The 21,211-nt window shown below is 40.9% G+C and overlaps 1 protein-coding gene across 1 annotated transcript in view; it reads left to right on the forward strand.

The window, feature by feature from the left end:
• The window catches only part of LOC120538737 (spectrin beta chain, non-erythrocytic 4-like), a 461,881-nt gene that overhangs the window by 361,470 nt on the left and 79,200 nt on the right, over window positions 1-21,211 (forward strand). Inside the window, exon 28 of the mRNA XM_039768162.1 lies at window positions 8,681-9,061. Within this exon, the coding sequence (XP_039624096.1) occupies window positions 8,681-9,061 (381 nt within the window). The remainder of the gene's footprint in view (window positions 1-8,680; window positions 9,062-21,211) is intronic.

Below are 21,211 nucleotides of genomic sequence, written 5' to 3' on the forward strand. Positions count from 1 at the left end.
CTTACCTCAAGAAAATAGGGCCAAGAGCCTGTGATAAAAGGATTATTTCTTGTTTCTTTCTGTTATCATAAAGATGCCTCATAAACACAGAAGGCACATTTTCATAAGTCGAAATCATTGCTGTTATTTGGTAGATCTTAAGGCTTTTTCTATCACGTATGGATGCATAGTGCCCCATTGTAAGATGCAAGAGCAGAGAAAGTATTTTTAAAGTTTATAAAAACCCCAGTTTAGAACACAATTTTTGTAGTGTAAGAATACTAGGGGTTGCTGTCGCCCCGTTAAACCCAACAGACAGACGCAGACACGGGTTAAAAGCACTCAGAAGTATTTTTAATTCTTCGTCTTTCTCAGCCGTGCCTCCAAAGCAGCCCAGCCACAATAGACAGGCAATACAATACAATAAATAAACACAATAATTCTTCCCTCCATCTCCCAGCAAGCTCTGTCACACTCACTTGCTGGGTCTCCAACAGTCCTTTATATAGGCCTTGACCTGGAAGTGCTTCTGTCCTTCCGTCCACGTGACTCATCAGCACTTCCGGATCAGATGGAGAGCCTGCAATTTCATCAACTCGGAAGTACTTCCGTTCTTCCGTACCTGTGACTTTGAAATACTTCCAGGCTATGTAACCAGTAGGGAATCCCCCAGACTCCCTGTAGCATCTCCTGGCGGCACCCATGGTACCCAGCAGGGCTGTGTTGCTGAACTCCAAGTCCCATAGTGTCCTATGGGCATCCAGGGCACCACTACATTCCTGGGAAGCTTCCATCTTTCGTCTTGGGGGAGGCAGTGTCCTTGATTAGTTGCCTTCCCTCATCTTTCCTTTACAGGGGCGTCCCAGCTGGGCTGAACTGCCAGCCGTCATCTCCCACAGTAGCAAATGTACGACATGATGTACGACAGCGAGAAGTTTTGAGAATATAATTCTTAAACCTGAATCATCCAGTTCAGGGTCATCAGGAAGCCAGAACCTATTGTGGTATCATTACACACAAGGCTGGGACCAGCCCAGGATGAGATGACAGATCATTATAGGGCCTTACTTACACACACACACACACACACTATTAAGGGGACATTTTAGACTTGCCATATTAAGCATTGAAAGCGTCTTTGGGGAGATTCAGTGGAGTAAAACTCCACACAGTCTTGAGATGAGCATGTAAAAGCCACGTAGACAGTGACCTGGGTGCTGAATTTGCGTAGAAGCAGCATTAAACAATGTGTAAACAGCCTGTCCATTAAGCAGATACACAGTGTTTATTTGTATAATGTCCCTCTATAAGGAATATCAGTTCCAAAGAGTTTTTTTGTAATGGATGTCATGCTAAGGTGCTTTAACATCAGCAGCCATACCACCTGCACTTCAGAACAGGTCATCCATCAGAAGCAAAGCATGTTAGTACTGGAGAGCATCCAAGAAAAGCTAGGGTTGCTGCTGGAGAAGGTGTTGGGTTAATCCAGCAGGGGGCGCTTACCCTGTGGTTTGTGTGTGGATCTCAATTTCCCAGTGCAGTGAAAATGGTGCCATCCTTCATATAAGACGTAAAACCGAGGTCCTGATGCTTTGTGGTCATTAAAGATCCCTGGGCGTCCTTCATTAAGAGTAGGGTGTATCCCGATGTCCTGGCTAAATTGCCCATCATGGCCTTGTCATCCCCTGTATCTGATTGGCTATCTCTCACTCCCCATCACGAACCAATAGCTAATGTGTGGTGAGTGTACTGGTGCAAGTATGGCTGCCATCGCATCATCCAGGTGGATGCTGCACATTGGTGGTTTTTGCACTGGTTTGGCAAGAAAGTACTATATACATGTAAATAGTTATTTAATTAAAATAGTGGTTGAAACGAAAACCTCTGCAGTGGGCTGGCGCCCTGACGGGGTTTGTTTCCTGCCTTTAGCCCTGTGTTGGCTGGGATTGCCTCCAGCAGACCCCCGTGACCCTGTAGTTAGGATATAGCGGGTTGGATATTGGATGGATGGATGGAATGAAAACCTTCAGCCGCTCTGGCACCTCTGTTGTAAGGTAATTAAAGTGTCATTTGAAGAAAACACTAGCATCAGTTGTAGATTAAAAATTGTTACGACTGCGTGCAGAAACCTCAAAACTGTAAAAATGGCTTAGCGTACTGCCCTATGATAAGTAATGCCATTACTGGGTAACATTTGGAGAAAAACTACTACTTATATTTCAATTTTTATTTCTTAAAATGGTCATATTATGTTTAATGGACTGGACAATTTGTTCTTTATTAGTGAATGACTCATAAATGTGCTGTTAGTTAGCCAGTTTCTCAACACGCTTTACATTCTGGAGCAAAGCTTGGTGAAGTGGGCAGGAGGCAGTTGCAGTGCTACCCCTCCTTCATCTTTTAATGAATCTTCTCTTGCCGAGTCGTATCTGTGCAGAAATCCCATTTGATCAATAGTTGAGCTCTCAAGGAGAATATCCTCAGCAGGAACACCACTCGGTCCATAGAGGCCTACCGTGATTACAGGTTTTCACTTCAACTAATCTCTTAATCAGAGGCAGATGTCAGTCTCTTATTTAACTGTCTACTTAATTACAGTGGTGTGAAAAACTATTTGCCCCCTTCCTGATTTCTTATTCTTTTGCATGTTTGTCACACAAAATGTTTCTGATTATCAAACACATTTAACCATTAGTCAAATATAACACAAGTAAACACAAAATGCAGTTTTTAAATGATGGTTTTATTATTTAGGGAGAAAAAATCCAAACCTACATGGCCCTGTGTGAAAAAGTAATTGCCCCCTTGTTCAAAAATAACCTAACTGTGGTGTATCACACCTGAGTTCAATTTCCGTAGCCACCCCCAGGCCTGATTACTGCCACACCTGTTTCAATCAAGAAATCACTTAAATAGGAGCTGCCTGACACAGAGAAGTAGACCAAAAGCACCTCAAAAGCTAGACATCATGCCAAGATCCAAAGAAATTCAGGAACAAATGAGAACAGAAGTCATTGAGATCTATCAGTCTGGTAAAGGTTATAAAGCCATTTCTAAAGCTTTGGGACTCCAGCGAACCACAGTGAGAGCCATTATCCACAAATGGCAAAAACATGGAACAGTGGTGAACCTTCCCAGGAGTGGCCGGCCGACCAAAATTACCCCAAGAGCGCAGAGACGACTCATCCGAGAGGTCACAAAAGACCCCAGGACAACGTCTAAGGAACTGCAGGCCTCACTTGCCTCAATTAAGGTCAGTGTTCACGACTCCACCATAAGAAAGAGACTGGGCAAAAGAGGCCTGCATGGCAGATTTCCAAGACGCAAACCACTGTTAAGCAAAAAGAACATTAGGGCTTGTCTCAATTTTGCTAAGAAACATCTCAATGATTGCCAAGACTTTTGGGAAAATACCTTGTGGACTGATGAGACAAAAGTTGAACTTTTGGAAGGCAAATGTCCCGTTACATCTGGCGTAAAAGGAACACAGCATTTCAGAAAAAGAACATCATACCAACAGTAAAATATGGTGGTAGTAGTGTGATGGTCTGGGGTTGTTTTGCTGCTTCAGGACCTGGAAGGCTTTCTGTGATAGATGGAACCATGAATTCTACTGTCTACCAAAAAATCCTGAAGGAGAATGTCCGGCCATCTGTTCGTCAACTCAAGCTGAAGCGATCTTGGGTGCTGCAACAGGACAATGACCCAAAACACACCAGCAAATCCACCTCTGAATGGCTGAAGAAAAACAAAATGAAGACTTTGGAGTGGCCTAGTCAAAGTCCTGACCTGAATCCAATTGAGATGCTATGGCATGACCTTAAAAAGGCAGTTCATGCTAGAAAACCCTCAAATAAAGCTGAATTACAACAATTCTGCAAAGATGAGTGGGCCAAAATTCCTCCAGAGCGCTGTAAAAGACTCATTGCAAGTTATCACAAATGCTTGATTGCAGTTATTGCTGCTAAGGGTGGCCCAACCAGTTATTAGGTTCAGGGGGCAATTACTTTTTCACACAGGGCCATGTAGGTTTGGATTATTTTTTCTCCCTAAATAATAAAAACCATCATTTAAAAACTGCATTTTGTGTTTACTTGTGTTATATTTGACTAATGGTTAAATGTGTTTGATGATCAGAAACATTTTGTGTGACAAACATGCAAAAGAATAAGAAATCAGGAAGGGGGCAAATAGTTTTTCACACCACTGTACATTACTCAGTTCCTGGTTATTGCACTCTTTGCAAGAATGACAAATACTGTACACACGAGTTCTTCTTTTTAGCCAAATATCAATTTAGTCAACATTAGCCATGTTCAAAACATTTTTCATACTGTATGTTACTGTCTTCTTTAATTTTCCATCATATTAACTTCTTATTTTCTGAGAGATCTGAGCAGGGCATTCTAATGTGCAGACCCAATAAATTAGGGATTTGCAGATGATTCTTGAAAGGAAGAGATTAAGGACACTGACTGGGACCAAGCTTTCCTTTGCCAGAATGCTTTGGAGGTGGCAGGGCAGTGTCCTAACACCAAATTCAAAATCCCTTTTCCAAAAGAGAGTATTTATAGCAGAGTCAGAGGGACTCTTGGAATAAATGAAAAAGGGTCATTAAATGACAAAACATCCTGGTTTCTTTAACCATGTTGGTACATCAAAGGCTTAATATACATAGCTGTCATGCCGTACCATTTTATTCCTTTACAATTTTATCACCAGACTCTTTGCATAGGTCTCCCTTTCCTTCTGTGGCATTTTGAAGCTGAGTGACGTTATCTCCTGTCACAAACTCGACCAAGAGCCATAGCAAGGTTTGGTGACAGACACCCGTATATTGTTTCCTAGCTGCAAAATTGCAAAAATGATAGCACTGAGGTGCACGATTCAGAGTCCAAAACAGAACTGAAGGAATAAGGGAAAAGTGGCGGCTTTTAAAGGCCAATATAGGAAATGACATCAGGGGGGTCAGAACCGGAAGGGTCTTCCTCCATAGGCTCGAGACCGGAAATGACATCAGCAGGGCCGGACCCAGAAGGGTCTTTGTCCATAGGCTTAGACCTGGAAGTGACATCTAAGGGGTCGGAAGCAGGCTTGACGTCATCAGAACCAGGCAGGATTTCCCGTGAACAATCTGTAGATAAGCGAGAAAAAGAGTCAGTGCACTCTGGCTCGGAATTACCATCATTAGCTGCCTCCCATGCGCACGTGTGTGACACTCTTTATTATGTCCTGGCCCAAGATTTGCCCCACTGTGTGCCAAGCCTAATGAAGGGACAATTCAACAAAGAGCTCTGACCACTTGAAATGCCCTTTTCAGTACACAGTAGCAATTCTGCACCTACAGTAGGTCATTCGGCATTCTCATGGACCAGACCCTGTTACTGATGATGAGCCTCACCACTCTAAAGAGGGACCTTAGTTTTGGCCACTTGAGCCTATTGTCTTACTCTTTATGCTATAACCTAGTGATGTTGATTGCCTGATAATGTGTATAATATTGAACATCTCTCTATTATATTAAAAAAATCTTGGGTCGATACGTGATCTTCTTGGAAGACACTTTCACGTCCCACGAGACAACGCAGTGAGACAAAAGGACAGATGCTGTACAGGCTTTTAAATGATCAACACGAAACACGACAAGCAGAACACGCAGCTCAGCAGCAGCAGCAGAAAGCCAGCAGCTGATCTGTCCGCATCTCCTTAGCACACGTTCAACAGCAGAGACGCAAAGTGGCTGGAGCTTAGCGTGCCCCCGGGGGGAGGAGGGGTGGGCGAGCAAAGCCCCCTAGTACTGTATATCAATGAAAGACCTGTGTCTGTGTATGGAGTAGCTTGCTCTGCTCATGTTCAGCCATAGCCACTAGATGGCGCATGTATGCACATGTACAGTTTTTCAGCACTTACATCATTGTCGAGCAACCGGAATTTTCTAGGGGCGCCGCAAAAACTTTTGTAAAATATTTAAAATTGCTAGTGTTTTTGAACTTTTGGTTGATTAAAAAGATAATGTTTTAAAAAAGAAAATATTTTATGTTGAAAAAAAAACGATAATGGAACACTTACGGAAATGAAGTCTAAGAAACATGATAGACTTCAAATGATCGACAAGGAAATGCGCGTCTGTCATTCGAAAGTTGATCCTTGCATCAATCTCATGTGCTGAAAAACAATCTCAACGTTCACATGAATTAAATTTAAGATTTATCCTTTGATTCCTTTATTAATAAAATGTCTTTCAAACTTGTAAAATTAACTGTTTTTATTGGTGATTGTCAATAGATTGTGTCATCACGACTTTATTTATGGGCAGTCCCTCAGGTGCGCCGCGAAAGAAAATTTTTGGACTTAGTGCGCCGCAACTCGAAACAGGTTGCCTTTCACTTACTTACATGCACCTCACTTCTCACTATGAAAGACCTGCAGGCAGCAAACATCACCCCGCAATAACGACTTTATGCTAATGACACAGATGAAGAGACACAACATTGAAAGGAAGCGAATGCCTCCTTAACAACGTTCAAGTGAAACACCTCAGCAATGGAGGGCAAGGCTTGGAGTTTTCATTAAACACATTGTCTATCTGGAGGTATTTTCTCGAGACAAAGATTAATAGGACTCACATGCCAGCGATACGGCTAAGATATGGTATTGCCAGTGTCTTCTTACAAAATCAAGTTCAGGTAAGTCCATGTTCTTTGCACTGGATAATTTTTAAGAGTTTACTGTTGCCTCTCCAATTTCATAAAAATAGTAAAACTGCCAAGAAGTCTTCAAGTTGTTTTTTCTTCTGAAGACCACATGCAGCCTAGTAATTTATATTTATGTAATAAATATCATGTTCACAAAGATTGCCCCTCATACTCGTCAATGTTAAACAGTATCTTCATCAGTGCAAAAAATACTGAGCAGCAAAGGGGGCATGGAGCAAAGAACTAACAGTAGAAACAAAATACAGAGGAATGAAAGAGGAAATTATAGGGAAAAAGCTAAAACTAAAGGAGAATCCATTCACCTTCTGTGTCAATGGCTGTTTTCTTATAAAAATGCAAGTTGCATTGTCTAAGGACCCTTGAAGTTTCATAAGATATCATCATACAGAACTTGTAATGTGGCAGATGAGTTCTTGGCAACTTGCTGCTATAGCTGCTGTGGCCTACAGGGGGCATGCTGCACCACTTCCCCCAACAGACAACTGACTACTCCTGAGAATGTTGAGTCTTGACCAGTGATAGCCCATTCGTCTTTTACTTTCCTCCTCATTTTGTACTCCAAATTGTCTGGCTGTGGTGGTGGACTCACTTTGGGCCTGTGAGCACTTCCAGCACATCCACGCTGTATTCAGGAAGCTGTTCTGGTTCAGGTGGAATTTCCATATTTTCTTGTTCCCAGTAGCTCAATGAAGTGATACCCAGGGTCCCTGCGGTTGTCCAACAGGGAACTCCACCTGAGGGATGCTGCCATCCAGTATACTAAGGGAACACATGGCACCAGGAAGTAGTTACCCAATTTCCATCTCTTATATTGGCATCCCAGCTGGGTACAGATGCACTGATCATCCCAACTGGGATGCCAGCCTATCCATAGCATCTTTTACATTACCTACTCCTAAATGTATTCTGTGACCCACTGAAAAAGTGCAGACCCTAATACAGTGTTTATTGAGAACTATCCTCCACTGGCATGTGATGCATACATACAAAGGAGAGCAGATCATGCATTTAATCAATTAAAATATCATATACAGATCGCACAGAGGAACTGTGTTGTGTGCTGCTGCCTCTTAGCTCCTGTGATATGGCTTCAATTCTCATGTGCTCACCATGTCTGTATGGGTTTCATAGGAGTGCTTTGGTTTCATCTCGCAGTCTGTGATGTTAAGTTGACTTGAAACCTAAATGAAGTATGAGTGAGAATGACTACCATCTCATCCAAGATTTATTTCTGATGCTGCTGGGATAGGATCTAACCTCTCAGTACCTTGGACTAATCAAGGCAAGATTAGGGAATCTTCTTCTGAAATGATACAGTATTACTGGAATTTGTGTCTTTGTTAGGTATTGTGACAAATGCCTGGGGTCCATGCCTGGCCAGGACACCCCTTCACCACGTCTGCCAGGGGGATAAGGGTGGGAAGCCCAGTATCTCCCCCTGGACGCTAGATGGTAGCCTCCCTGGGTTGCAGCAGTGCCTTGGACTCCCCCAGGGCTTCATGGGGATTGGAGTTCTGTGCAGCTCTGTGGGGTTCTGCAGGCGCTGCCAGGGGGTGCTGCAACAGGAGCGCCTGGCCCCTTTTGGGCACTGGTTTCATCTTACCCGGAAGTGCAGGTGGATGTCAGCAATCAACCACCTGGAGCACTTCTGGGTGCCTGCTAAAAGGGGGCCAGGAACCACCACTCAGCGGCCAGAGTCGAGTTGGAGGAGGACTAAGCTTGTGGAGGAGTGGTGGTGGAAGAGAGGATAGTGCTGTTGTGGTTTATCTGTGCTTGGGACTGTGTTGTAGCTGGAGGGATTACGGGGAAGATGTGCCCTCCAGCTGAAGAAAAATAATGGTCTTTAATTTTATACGTGCCTCCTGTGTCAAGTCTGTGTCGGGTCAGGTGCAATATAGCACCTTTCTTACAGTATGTTTAGTTGTGGTATTTGATTCATAATTTACACACTTGTTTGTGTTAACAAACCTCTTCTAATTTTCTAGATGCTCCAAGAAAAGTTTACAAAGTTTGCCACAGAAACGGGAACCCTGGGGCAGGAGCGGGTATCAGCTGTGAATCAGATGGTGGATGAGCTGATCGACTATGGACATTCGGATGCAGCAACAATTGCGGAGTGGAAGGATGGTGTTAATGAGGCCTGGGCAGACTTGTTGGAATTAATGGAGACGCGTGCCCAAATGCTGGCTGCATCCCACCAACTACACAAGTATTTTGCTGATTGCCGAGAGGTGCTGGTTCAAATTGAAGACAAACAGAAGCGCCTGCCAGAGGTGCGCGCTCGCCAAGGAGGGACTGCAAATACCAGCACTCTGCAGAGGCTCATGCACAGCTTTGAACATGAACTCCAGTTGCTTGTCACCCAGGTAAGAAAATCGCTTTAGAAAGGTGAAACCTACATTTTGAACAGCAACAACATTTATTTATATAGCACATTTTCATACAAAGGATGTGGCTAAAAGTGCTATACAGGATGAAGGATGAGAAAAAACGAAAAAAAAATGAAAATTTAAAAATAAAATTAGGCAATACTAATTAACATAGAATAAAAGTAAGTCCGATGGCCAGGAGGACAGGAAAAAAAAAAAAACTCCAGACGGTTGGAGAAAAAAAAAAAAAACTGCAGGGGTTCTGAGGCCACAAGACCACCCAGCCCCCTCACCTCATTCTATCTCGCACCAATGACCTCAATCAGTCCTCATGGTATTCAGGGTTCACACGGAAGAACTTGATGATGACGGTCATGTGGACTTCTGGCCATTAATCCATCAATGTAGGGACATCACGGTGCTTTGATCAGGTGGTGGTGGCACAGGTCAAACACAGAAAACCAGAAAAAGAACAGAAGAGAGAGTAGGGGTTAGTAAGGATTTCAGAGCCACCATGAAGGATAATGATAATTAAATGCATATAGAGAATATCAGTTAAATTAAAATGAAGCAATGAGAAAACCATGTTAAAATAATGAGTTTTTAACAGTTTTTTAAAGTGCTCCATTGTATTAGCCTGGCAAATTTCTATCAGTAAGCTATTCCAGGTTTTAGGTGTATAACAGCAGAAGGCCACCTCACCACCTCTTTTAAGTTTAGCTCTTGGAATAATGAGCAGACACTCATTTAAAGATCTAAGGTTATGATTTGGACTGTAAGGTGAGAGACATTCTGAAATATAGGATGGAGCAGATTAATTAAGACTTTGTAAACCATAAGCAGTATTTTAAAGTCAATTCTAAATGACAGAGGTAACCAATGTAATGACATCAAAACTGGAGAGATGAACTCAGATTTTCTTTTCCTAGTTAAGATTCTGGCAGCTGCATTCTGCACTTGTTGCAATCGATTGATATAATTTTTGGGTGGTCCTGAGAGGAGTGCGTTACAGTAATGTAGTCGACAACTACACTACTACAACTAAAAAAAAGCGTGAATTAATTTCTCAGCGTCTTGAAATGTTATAAGAGGTCTAACTTTTGCTGTATTTCTTAAGTGAAAAAATGCTGTCCTAATAATCTGATTAATATGTGATTTAAAATTCAGGTCAGAGTCAATAGTTACCCCTAAATTCTTTACCTCCGTCTTGACTTTTAATCCTAATGGATCAAGTTTATTTCTAATACCCTCATTATATCCATTTTTGCCAATCACTAAAATTTCTGTTTTCTCCTTATTTAGTTTGAGAAAATTACTACTCATCCATTCAGAAACACAAATAAGACATTGTGTTAGCGAATCAAGAGAGTTGGGGTCATCAGGCGCTATTGATAAATAACAATAGGAAATCTGTTTTTGCACGACTAGTAGGAGAACCAGCTAAGAAGCCAGTGGCTGTAGTTTAGTTATTTGAAAAATAAAAAGCAAAGCTGGATTAGGATTATGATGTATACTTTGCAGTTCAATTGGATTTTTGTCATCTTCATAATTTATTCCCTTATTTATGAGTTTATCATTATTGAGTACTCCACATTTGATTTATATGGTAAAGTAAAATGATGGGTAGTTGTGGGGAGTTGGGGTCCCACCCCACCTAATTTAATGGAATAATTGGTCACAATGCTTTTAAGTACATGGCCATTGTATGTGCGAGGGGTCTCTGCTTCACCTTCCTGCCAGAATGATAGAACTATGAAGACATTGATACAGTTTATTAATGAAGTTCATAAATTGGTGAAAGTCCACATTAAATAACTTTTACTGTCTCTTTTTTCTTTTGGATGTGGTAATTGACTGTTTTTCAACAAACTTCCCAAACATACTTGCTGCCATAAACCAAATAATACAATTTATTCATAACATCAGAATATCAGAATGTGTATATATTCAAGTGCATATAGAGAAATAACAAACAAGACAAAACACAAATCTGTCCTAGCCTAGTTTGATCTTTTCCTCTATTGTTTAAAAAGGCACATAACTTATGAGTTTTAATTCTTGGCTTAGTTTGATCTTATTCTGTCATACAGAAAAAAGTATGTAACTTAATAAATTTTATTTCTCGGCTTAGTATAATTTGGTTCTCTCCTATAGAAAAAGGCACATACCTTATGAATTCTGATCTTTCAATTAATGTGCTCAAGATAGCTAAGGTTTTACCTAGCAATGTTCCTAGTGTCTGCACTATGATGATGTCATTGATTTGTTCACAGATAGTCTGCACTGGTTTAGCCCCACCACACACACAACCACAGTTCCTCTGTGTAGGTGGCTATGGGTGTGTGTGTGTGTGTGATACTGTCCTAAACTTTCCTTTAGGATTTAGCAAGAGAAATTTGCAATTGCTACAAACTTACCCTTCACAAAAGTTACTTTCCAGTTACAGTGTAGCGAGTTCCTCTCAAGTTGAATGAGGAGTCCGACACACACGAAAATCTCCTACTCTTAGGAAAATTAATTCTTTTAGGAATGGAAACCGACAGAATCTTAGCCCCAATTGGATGCCCTCAGCTGGAGTTGTCTTTTGTGAATTTATAGAAAAGGAAATAATCACCCCAACAATTCTTTAAACAATCAAAATATATATATATTATAAATCAAACAAAACAATAAACACCCTTTAAACAATCCTTATCTAATCTATAATAACTATACAAACCCTAAATATATGCCACCCCCTTAAACACATATATTCCCCAGTAAATGGCGAAACAGAAAAGAAAGAAAGCAAGGAAAAGAAACAGAAAAATATCCGATTTATAAATGGCACAAATATATTCACATGTACTTAACCTATATTACATCTATATACAAATATAAATTAGACACACACACACACAATCCCCACAAGTTCCCCAGTCCCTTTTATATGAACTTTGTTTTAAAAGTCTATATTCACACGGCCTGGGAAGTCTGCAGTGAATCCAGCGACCAATCCTGATGTGCGCCGCTGAGACGTTTACTGAATTTCTATGTAAAAGAAGCGATCTCACCGGCCTGCCGACAATTCCTTTGTTAAAGGATGAAGTCCATCTCACCCGGGTGTCTCGCCGTTAGCGTCCATCCATGGCAAGTAAAGCCGTGAGCTCCAAAGGTCCTTTTAGGTTAGCCGGCACTTCTCCGTGCACCCAACCGTCCTTATTACGTAGTCTTACTTGCTTTACAGCTGGCTGCTTCTTTCTATTCACTTTCCCAGCTCCTTACTTAAACAGACTTTCTTCTCACTTTCCGCTCCTTCTCTCTCTTCTCCCTCCTTTTTTAAAATACGCGCCTCCTTGCCTTTTTAAAGTCAGTTGCCCTTACGTCACACCATAGTACATTTTAGCAAGGACCCCCAGGCGTAGTTTGACACCCTACTCCCCTTAAAGAGATATCCCACAGTCAGTTAATTACTTGGACATAATCTCTAAAAGGAAGCAAGCAGCAGAAACAGTTAAAAGCACACAGAAAAATATGTGACGACTGTTACAACAGTGATACCAATCACCAGAATACATTAGCTGACTTTATCCTGACTACTAAATTACTATCTGTAGCCCTCAGAATCAGAATAAGTGTACTTATGGTTTGGTTCCTGTTCACTCCAGATGAAGGTGATGCTTTGTCCCAATCCTTCTAGGTCAGGTTACTCTGGCACACATGAATGGATGTTCAGGATTCTTTTTCTCTCTTTTCTCAGGGGCTCTTCTCCTTTACTTTGGTCTCATCTTTTTCTAATTGGCTTCAAACACTGTGGTCCTTATTTGCTAGCATAAAATTTACACCTACTGGGTAGTCAACAATTAGTTGACTTCTGACTTTAGTGGGACAAACATCTGGCTTTACTTACGGTAAGCAGTATGGCTTAAGCAAGGCTTGGACTTGTGGCACCCTTGTCTAACTCTGTTACAAGACTGCCTTCCACTCTTCTAGTCCTGCACCAGGTTGCCCTTTGGAGTAAAAGGGATTGCGCTAGCATTTGTTGTGCCATACTGTAGCCGACTGAGCTTATTGAGAGCACAGTGCTAGTGCTTGCAATGAGTTAAAAATTAAGGGATGCGTGTTTTGCTATTGGTCTCCTGGGTACACATAATTCTAACCTTTTGGTTGACAATTGATGAAAAGTTGTGTCCATGAAGGCTGACAGGAGTTGAGTTATTGCTCTTTGTTCACCACCGACGTGTTTAAATGGTGTGTTGTGGAGACATCTCTGGATTCCATTTTGCCTGTGATTGATCAGTCTCATCAGATGAGATGCAGAAACTGCATTTCAAAGTGGCCCTGTGGAGAAAGAACTGACATTTCAACTGAAGTTAAGAGGGTCTGGTAGCTTAAACAATAGCAAAGCAAAATGGGCAATGCCAGTCTGTCATACACCAACAAAGACTCTTGTACTGTCAGGTGTTTTAGAGGTTCTTCTATCTGGTCTCAAAGGCAATCAAAAACGAGGTGAAGGTCTTTTTATCAGGCCAGACAGGTCAGGGTCATTATTCTTCATCCTGGTTGACAAGTTCCAGACTGCAAGTTAAACAGACAGGTGTTTTATCCGACTTGTAAAGTGTTCCTGTACGTCTAATCAAATATTCACATTTACAACCTACTAACAAACTCTTCTTTGTAGTACATTGTTCCTCCTGATGTTGAAGTTACTTTATAACTTGAAGGTAGTGCCAATTCTTGAGAATTTCACAAATTCTGAAATATTTACCTTATTGTTTCAAAACGGTCCCACCTCCTTCTTAAAAGTAACATGCAATGCCTATAAAAAGTCTTAATCTCCTTTTATAGTTTTCACATTTTGGATTTTTAATTTAACTTTTTTGACTCTGATCAAAATGGAAACCGTTCTCTGCAAAGTGGTCTAAATTAATTACAAATATAAAACATGAAATAATTGATTGCATAAGTATTCACCCCCTTGAAGTCACCCATGACAGCCTTGAATCTGTGCAGTCAGCTTTGCACCATCTGGACACAGCTAATAACTAAGTTGTCCAAATATTTCATCCATAAACTTCTTAAAATGTCACCACTTGACATATTTAGTCTGTTCCAGAAAATAGTGCAACCATTTTGGAACTTTATCCAATGGCTGGCATTTTTCTATAGGTAGTCTAGAATGACTCGATTCATTGAAGTTGGCACTTAGATATGGAAACTGGGTAAAGAAGGAGCAGCTGTAGATCATTTGTTGCCCAAGTGCATGTTTTCTCAGTTTTTGTGTTCATCTCTAAATTTGAAATAGTTTTTAGGTTTTTGTCCGTTACAGACTATAAAATAATACTACAGTTTGAGGTCATTGATGCCTCTCTCCCTGACAGGCTTTATGAGTTCTATGACAGGTTTGAGGCACTGAATTATTCAGCAGGGGAGGAGATCCTTACTGTAGACTGTGTACAGCTGACGTGAGGAGGACACTGAGTTGTGTCAAACCATATAAAGCTGTGGGACCTTATAACATTCTTGGTTGGGTGTTGAACGGCTGTGCTGCTGAGTTAGCAGGTGTTTTTACATTCATTGTTAACATCTCTCTCCAGCAGTTTGTCGTACCCACACAGTTTAAGGCCGCCACCAAGAAAACAACTGTAAACCGCCTTAATGACTACTGGTCTGCGGCACCTGATTTGAACGACTAGTCATGTGTCACATTCTAGCTAGCCTCTCACCTTCGCTGGACACCTTCACATATCGTGCCAATGAGTCCACAAATTATGCCATCACACTTGTTCTACACACCATACTATCCCACTTGGAGAAAAAAAAACAGGTATGCTGGGATTTTGTTTATTGACTTCGGTTCGGCCTTTAATACAATCACCCCACAGCAGCTAATAGTGAAAGTTTCTATGCTTTTGCTCACCTCTTTTGTAAATGGATCTTGCACTTCTAGTCAGAAAGACAACGGACAGGACATGTTGCCACTAAGACATTGCGTACCTTCAAACTGAGGCCCCTCAGGGCCGTGTGCTCAGTCCATTGCTTTTTACTCTACTGATACATGACTGTACTGCCAGGTCCTGCACAAATCAGCACAATAATTTTGCTGATGATACAACAGTAGTAGGACTCATCAATAATGAAGATGAAACATCTTACAGAGCAGAGGTGGAACAGTTAGTGACCTAGGGCCTCATGTATAAACGATGTGTACTGACAAAAATGTTGCGTATTCCTGTTTCCATGCTCAAATCGCGATGTATAAAACCTAAACTTGGCGTAAAGCCACACACATTTTCATGGTAGCTGAAATCCTGGCGTACGCAAGTTCTTCACTCGGTTTTGCAAACTGGTGGCTTCCAGCGTCAAAGCAGTGTTTTTGTTCCAGTGTGGTTTCCTTTTCTTTTTTAGATCCACATCCCTAACGCGGCTTTATAAATACACTGAAATGAACCGCATATTGTTTATTAGTTTAAGGCATTTGATTGTAACTTGTAACAATATAATTGTCTACAGAATGGTCAAACTATTCTAAATACCATATCTGCTTTAGCGTTGTTACTTTCACTGCACCTTCTTCTTTCAGCTGCTCCCGTTAGATGTTGCCACAGCAGATCATCTTTTTCCATATTACTCTCATTGCACCACTCAGAGTATTTATATCATTGTATCTGAGTGTGGAATCACAGCTCTACAGCAGCTGATTAGAAAGAGAATTATCGGTATACAGCATCAAGCACACGCTGCCTAGCCATGCTGCCTATTTGAACTGCTCTCATGCAACAAATGCTGCAGAGCTTTCCTTGCGGTTCAGAAACAGTTTCATCCCAAGAACTCTAAATGCACTCAATCAGTCTATCAAGTGCTCCTTGTAGAACACTTTATACTTATAAATACAATTACCTCACTGTAAACTTGTGATACAGTTATAATATTACACAACCTGCGCCACTTTATAAAGCACATATTTACATACAATGACGATATCAATTTTAAGATGAAATGCAGCAAAATATGTTTATTATATTATACAGATAAAACTTTAACTTCATTTAAATAATCTACTGTATATTGTTAATTAAACATGTGAGGATACGGTGCCGCAGCACGTGAGGAGCTGGCGCGCCGTTCACGGATTGTTCCTGCCTCGCGCTGTATTCTTGCTGGGGCTGGTGCAACACTGGAAGGATAGATGGATAGAATAATTAAACATGTTCTTTAAAAGTTTTGAAGAATCGGCATTCTCAGCTTAACGTCTATTACAGAGCTGATTGGGTGACAATTGGGTATTTGGAGAAAGAAAAGTAAGGACAGGAATTGGGGGTTAGTACGTTTGAAAGAAACAGTACTGCTGCAATAAATTATTTCATCGAAGGTCGCGCACAGCGCAGCAAGCATCTTGTGTGAGGCATGAACAATCACTGCACCATCGTACTCCCATGTTTAACAACATGCTTTAACTCCTATCATCATGAAAATGATATCACGTGTACATCTCAGTATTTAAATTATTCAGAGAGCTGTAATATCATGAATGTAATGGATTCTATGTCCTGTCGGAGGAAGAGAAAGCCTGTTTAAGAAACACATAGTGATTCACACTCATAGAGCACATAGAAGAACACATACAAAACAAAGCATTTAATGTGCTACTTTAGTTATGATGGGATTTGAGAAACTAGCAAATTAAATGATTTTAAGATGAAGTTTATGATGTTCTACTTTAATTCTTCTATTTCCCTCCATGCTTTTGCCATTGCCTTTTCACAGAACGCTGAGCTTAAGGGCTATTTATATTGATTTGCATATTCAAAGAGGCGTAATTCTGGGAGGAGTTGGGGTGGGACAGCAGGCACGTGCACGTGCATTGCATTTCACACTGAACGGGGTTTATGGAGCGGAAGATTTGGAAGTTGGCGAACGCACAGATTTATGCATCTGGATTTTTTTGTGCATACAAACTTTTTCGCTTTTGCCCATACACCATGTTTTAGCGTGAATTCTACACACGGCGTTATGCATGAGGCCCCTGGTGCGGGGACAACAATCTGTCCTTTAAAATAAGTAAGACAAAAGAGTTGATTGCGAACTTCAGAACAGAAGCTGAACAGCCCCCATTACATTTCAGTGGATGTCCTGTAGGATCAGCAGCACAAAATTCTTGGGTGTCTACATCACTGACGATCTGCCCTGAAGTTTTAATACCACATCCCAGGTCAAGAAAGCTCAGCAGAGATTGCACTTCCTTAGGAGGCTGAAGTGAGTGAGAATCCCTCCTCCCATCCTCACCACCTTCTACCAGGGCACTTTCAAGAGTGTCACTATTAACTGCATCACATCTTAGTACATAAACTGCAGTGTGTCTGACAGGAAGACTCTCACTGTGGTTAGAATGGCTGAGAGGGTCTTCAGGATCTCTCTCCCCTCCACTGAGGAGATTTGTAAGGCTAGATGCAAGATCAAAGCCCTCTGCATTGTGGGAGACTCCTCACACTCATCTCATGGACTGTTCAATCTGGTAGGTGACATCGGTCCATAAAATCAAGAACAGCCAGAATGTGCAGGAGCTTCTTTCCACAGGCAATAAGACTGCTAAACTCTCTGTAACATGCTCATAACAAGCCAGTTTTTATACACGTAATTATTTATTTTTATTGACTTACAATTTATTTTCATTGGCTTGCGTTTTTGTGCTTTTTTTTCCCCCTTTCCTTTGCTGCACGTTTTCTGGTCTTGAGTAATGCAATTTTGTCAACACTGTATTTTAGATATAGCTAGAATGACAAATAAAAATTTGACCTTGAACTATTTCAATTGTTATGTCACTATTTTTCCAAACATTTTAGAGAGGAGAAGATGGATGAAACAGACCTGTAATTTCCTAAAGGTTCAAAATTGACACTGCATTTAAATGATAATGGAACCAATCCTGATTGAAGATTGTTAAATGAAATGAAAGTAATGATTAAAATGACCTCAGGCTCATGTCTTTTTAATTGGTGAAATTTTACTAGGTCTAATTAATGAGGTGATGTTTTCATTTTGGAGATGATTTCAGCAGTGTTTTCAGGATTGACCAATAAAAATATGTGGCAAGTCTATGAGAGGGATGATGGGTCAGTTGACTCATCTGAGAGGTAACAACTTTCACTTTAGGTTTACATAAAATCATTAACCTATGTATTGAAGGCCTAATGGAGGATTGTGTTTAGGACTTGAAAGAGATGAATACTGGCAGAGAAGGAGAACATCACATTTCCAGCATTGTAATTGATCTTCTGGCAGAATGTGGAACTGTCGTTTAGCTTGCAAAAAGACTGATTTCTTCACTGCCTACGCCTGTCTTTTCTCTGGACTTCCTAACTCTGACAGAAATGTGGATCACTTCACGTAACTCTGTAATTCCTGCTGCGCTTGCGTCCTCTTACAGGTTTTCTCACACTCCACGTACCCCTGAACGTGTGGGTGGTATTGGTCTTCTCTTGTCCATTACCTGGGTATTTACTGCTCCTGTCTTAACACCTTCTCATTTATGTCTTTTGAATGCAATGCTGTTCAAGTAACCTTCCCTAACAGCCTGCTGCTCACATTCCAGGTCCACATGTGATTTTTTTGCACAAACTCTTCTATATCCTGATCCTCCAATCCTGTTATATTTCTAGGAGGTTTCAACATAAACTTTGACTCTTCCTGTTCATTTGGTTTCCTTACCCTTATCACTTCTCTTTCCTTCTCTGAGTTTCTGTCGTCTCCTGCTCATTTGGCAGGTCATCATGTTAATCTCATTTTCATAGTCAATCTCACCTCTCCTCCCTCCCTGTCCATTACTCCCTTGCATATCTCAGACCACTTTTTTAATTTCCTTTTCTGTTGTTCTCCTTTCTCCACTTCCTCCTTTACTTTCAGCTATCACAATTTGACAAAATCTTCCTTCTGTATATCCTTAGAAGGTAGTAAGGATATATAGAAGGAAGATTTTCTCTGCTTCTGTCCTTTCTGTACTTCTTTCTTCTGATTACTTTACCCAACACTTGGTGGACTCTACAACAAGCACTCTCTTTTCTCCCCTCCATTCTTCTCTTGATGCCCACTGTCCTCCTGTCTTTTGCTCTGTTCATACCTCTACTCCCCCACCCTGATTATCTACCATGCTCTGTTGTAATCACAGGGAGCTTTGCTGTCCTGAAAGAGCATGGGGTGAGAAGAAACAACTGTCCCTTTTGGATAAGCACTGGTCTCTAACCACATTGAAGTGGTAGCAGCAATCATAAAAGCCTTTTAAGTGGTACTCTCTGTCAGCGCTGGGACTGCAGGCCCCATAAGGTGGTGTAGGACTGGCACAGGACCAAACAACGAGGGCGAGGTGGACCATCACCATTCATTGGATGGTCCATATACCTTTTGGATTGATCAGTTTTACTACTGGTTCATTTTGGGGAATGTTCCCTTTAAAAACAGGTTCAGAAACCCTCACTATTCAGTGACATTGAGGTTGCTGTGAGCAATGGATTTGTAATATTATTTTCCAACAAGACACTATTTTATTCTGATATTTGTAACTTCTATTTGTATTCCTAATTTCAGCCTGGCTCACTTTGCAGTCACATTTCTGTTATTTTGGTGAGTGAAGAGTGTAGGTGTCAAATTATTTTTGCTGTCCACCTCCAATCCGCTATAATGTTCTCTTGACTACGTTATCAATGCCCACTCGCACCCACACAGAGTGAGCTGCCGATAACGAAAATACATATAATTTTTTAAAATGTGCTTTATGAATAGTTTGAAAGTGAACAGAAAAGTTGCAGATGTATTTTTGATCATTTGAGTATAATGACACTGGAAATAAGTTGGCTTGTTATTTCTACAGAGCTCTAACCTGGGTTATACAGTGACTTGCCTTTTTATCAGGTGTTTTTAGAACATTAAAATAATCTAGATAAGAACAGGCCATTCAGCCCAACAAAGTTTGCCAGTCCTATCCATTTAATTCTTCTAAAATAACATCAAGTCCATAAAGCCCTACTGCCTACCACACTACTTGGTCATTTTTCCCAAGTGTCTGTGATTCTCTATGAAGACAAACTTCCTAACATTTCTATGAAATCTACCCTGAACAAGTGTGTCCAGGGGCGGCACGGTGACGCAGTGGGTAGCGCTGCTGCCTCACAGTTAGGAGACCCAGGTTTGCTTCCCGGGTTCTCCCCGTGTCTGTGTGGGTTTCCTCCCACAATCCAAAGACATGCAGGTTAGGTGAATTGGCGATCCTAAATTGTCCCTGGTGTGTGTGGGTGTGTGTGTGCCCTGCGGTGGGCTGGCGCCCTGCCCAGGGTTTGTTTCCTGCTCTGCGCCCTGTGTTGGCTGGGATTGGCTCCAGCAGACCCCCGTGACCCTGTAGTTAGGATATAGTGGGTTGGATAATGGATGGATGGAAGTGTGTCCAACTGTGTCCCCATATTCCTCAAAATAAACTGTCGAATGAAATTATAAAATTTAATTTGATCAAAATATAATAAAGCATTTTTCTCCATCGTTCAATGATTCCGTTTTACTGTGTCTACGCTAGTGTATGCAGAGAAAGCAGGATCGCTGTCCACTCAATGCACAATGTCAGAGCTTTTCATACAAAAAGCCAAGTATACAAAATTTTCAGTGTGCCAAGAACACATATAAGGAGTTCACAGGTGGTAGTGAGGACCAGGAGACCGGGGTTGCCAAGTTTTGATGTCTGTTATATTTTATATAGTCTATGTTTTCTTTTCTATTTTGACTTTGAATTAGGTCAGTTTTTAGCAATGAATTCAAAGCCTGGTGTTACAGTCATAATGTTGCTGCACTGCCTTTTTAGTTTTATTTTTGCAATGTCTGTGTGTCCAAACATAATCCAGTAATTATTATTATTATTATTATTGTTGTTTTTTTATGGAAAAATAAAGCATGGCAATATAATTTTTAAGCCAAATAATTTACATCAGTCTTGATGTAAATTTAGTATCTATAAATTGAAAAATGAAAAAACAATGTAACATCTGTTACAATACCTTTTAACAAATAAGACAACACTCCACTGCGTATCCAAGACCAGGCTCCTCAAAGGCATCAGAGTTTATTAATGTTTCTTTTAAATACGCCACCACTGCTCTATAAATGGTGTATTCCTTCACAATGATTTCT

This window comes from Polypterus senegalus, chromosome 11, assembly GCF_016835505.1.
Source record: "Polypterus senegalus isolate Bchr_013 chromosome 11, ASM1683550v1, whole genome shotgun sequence".
In the NCBI taxonomy this organism is placed as follows: Eukaryota; Metazoa; Chordata; class Cladistia; order Polypteriformes; family Polypteridae; genus Polypterus; species Polypterus senegalus.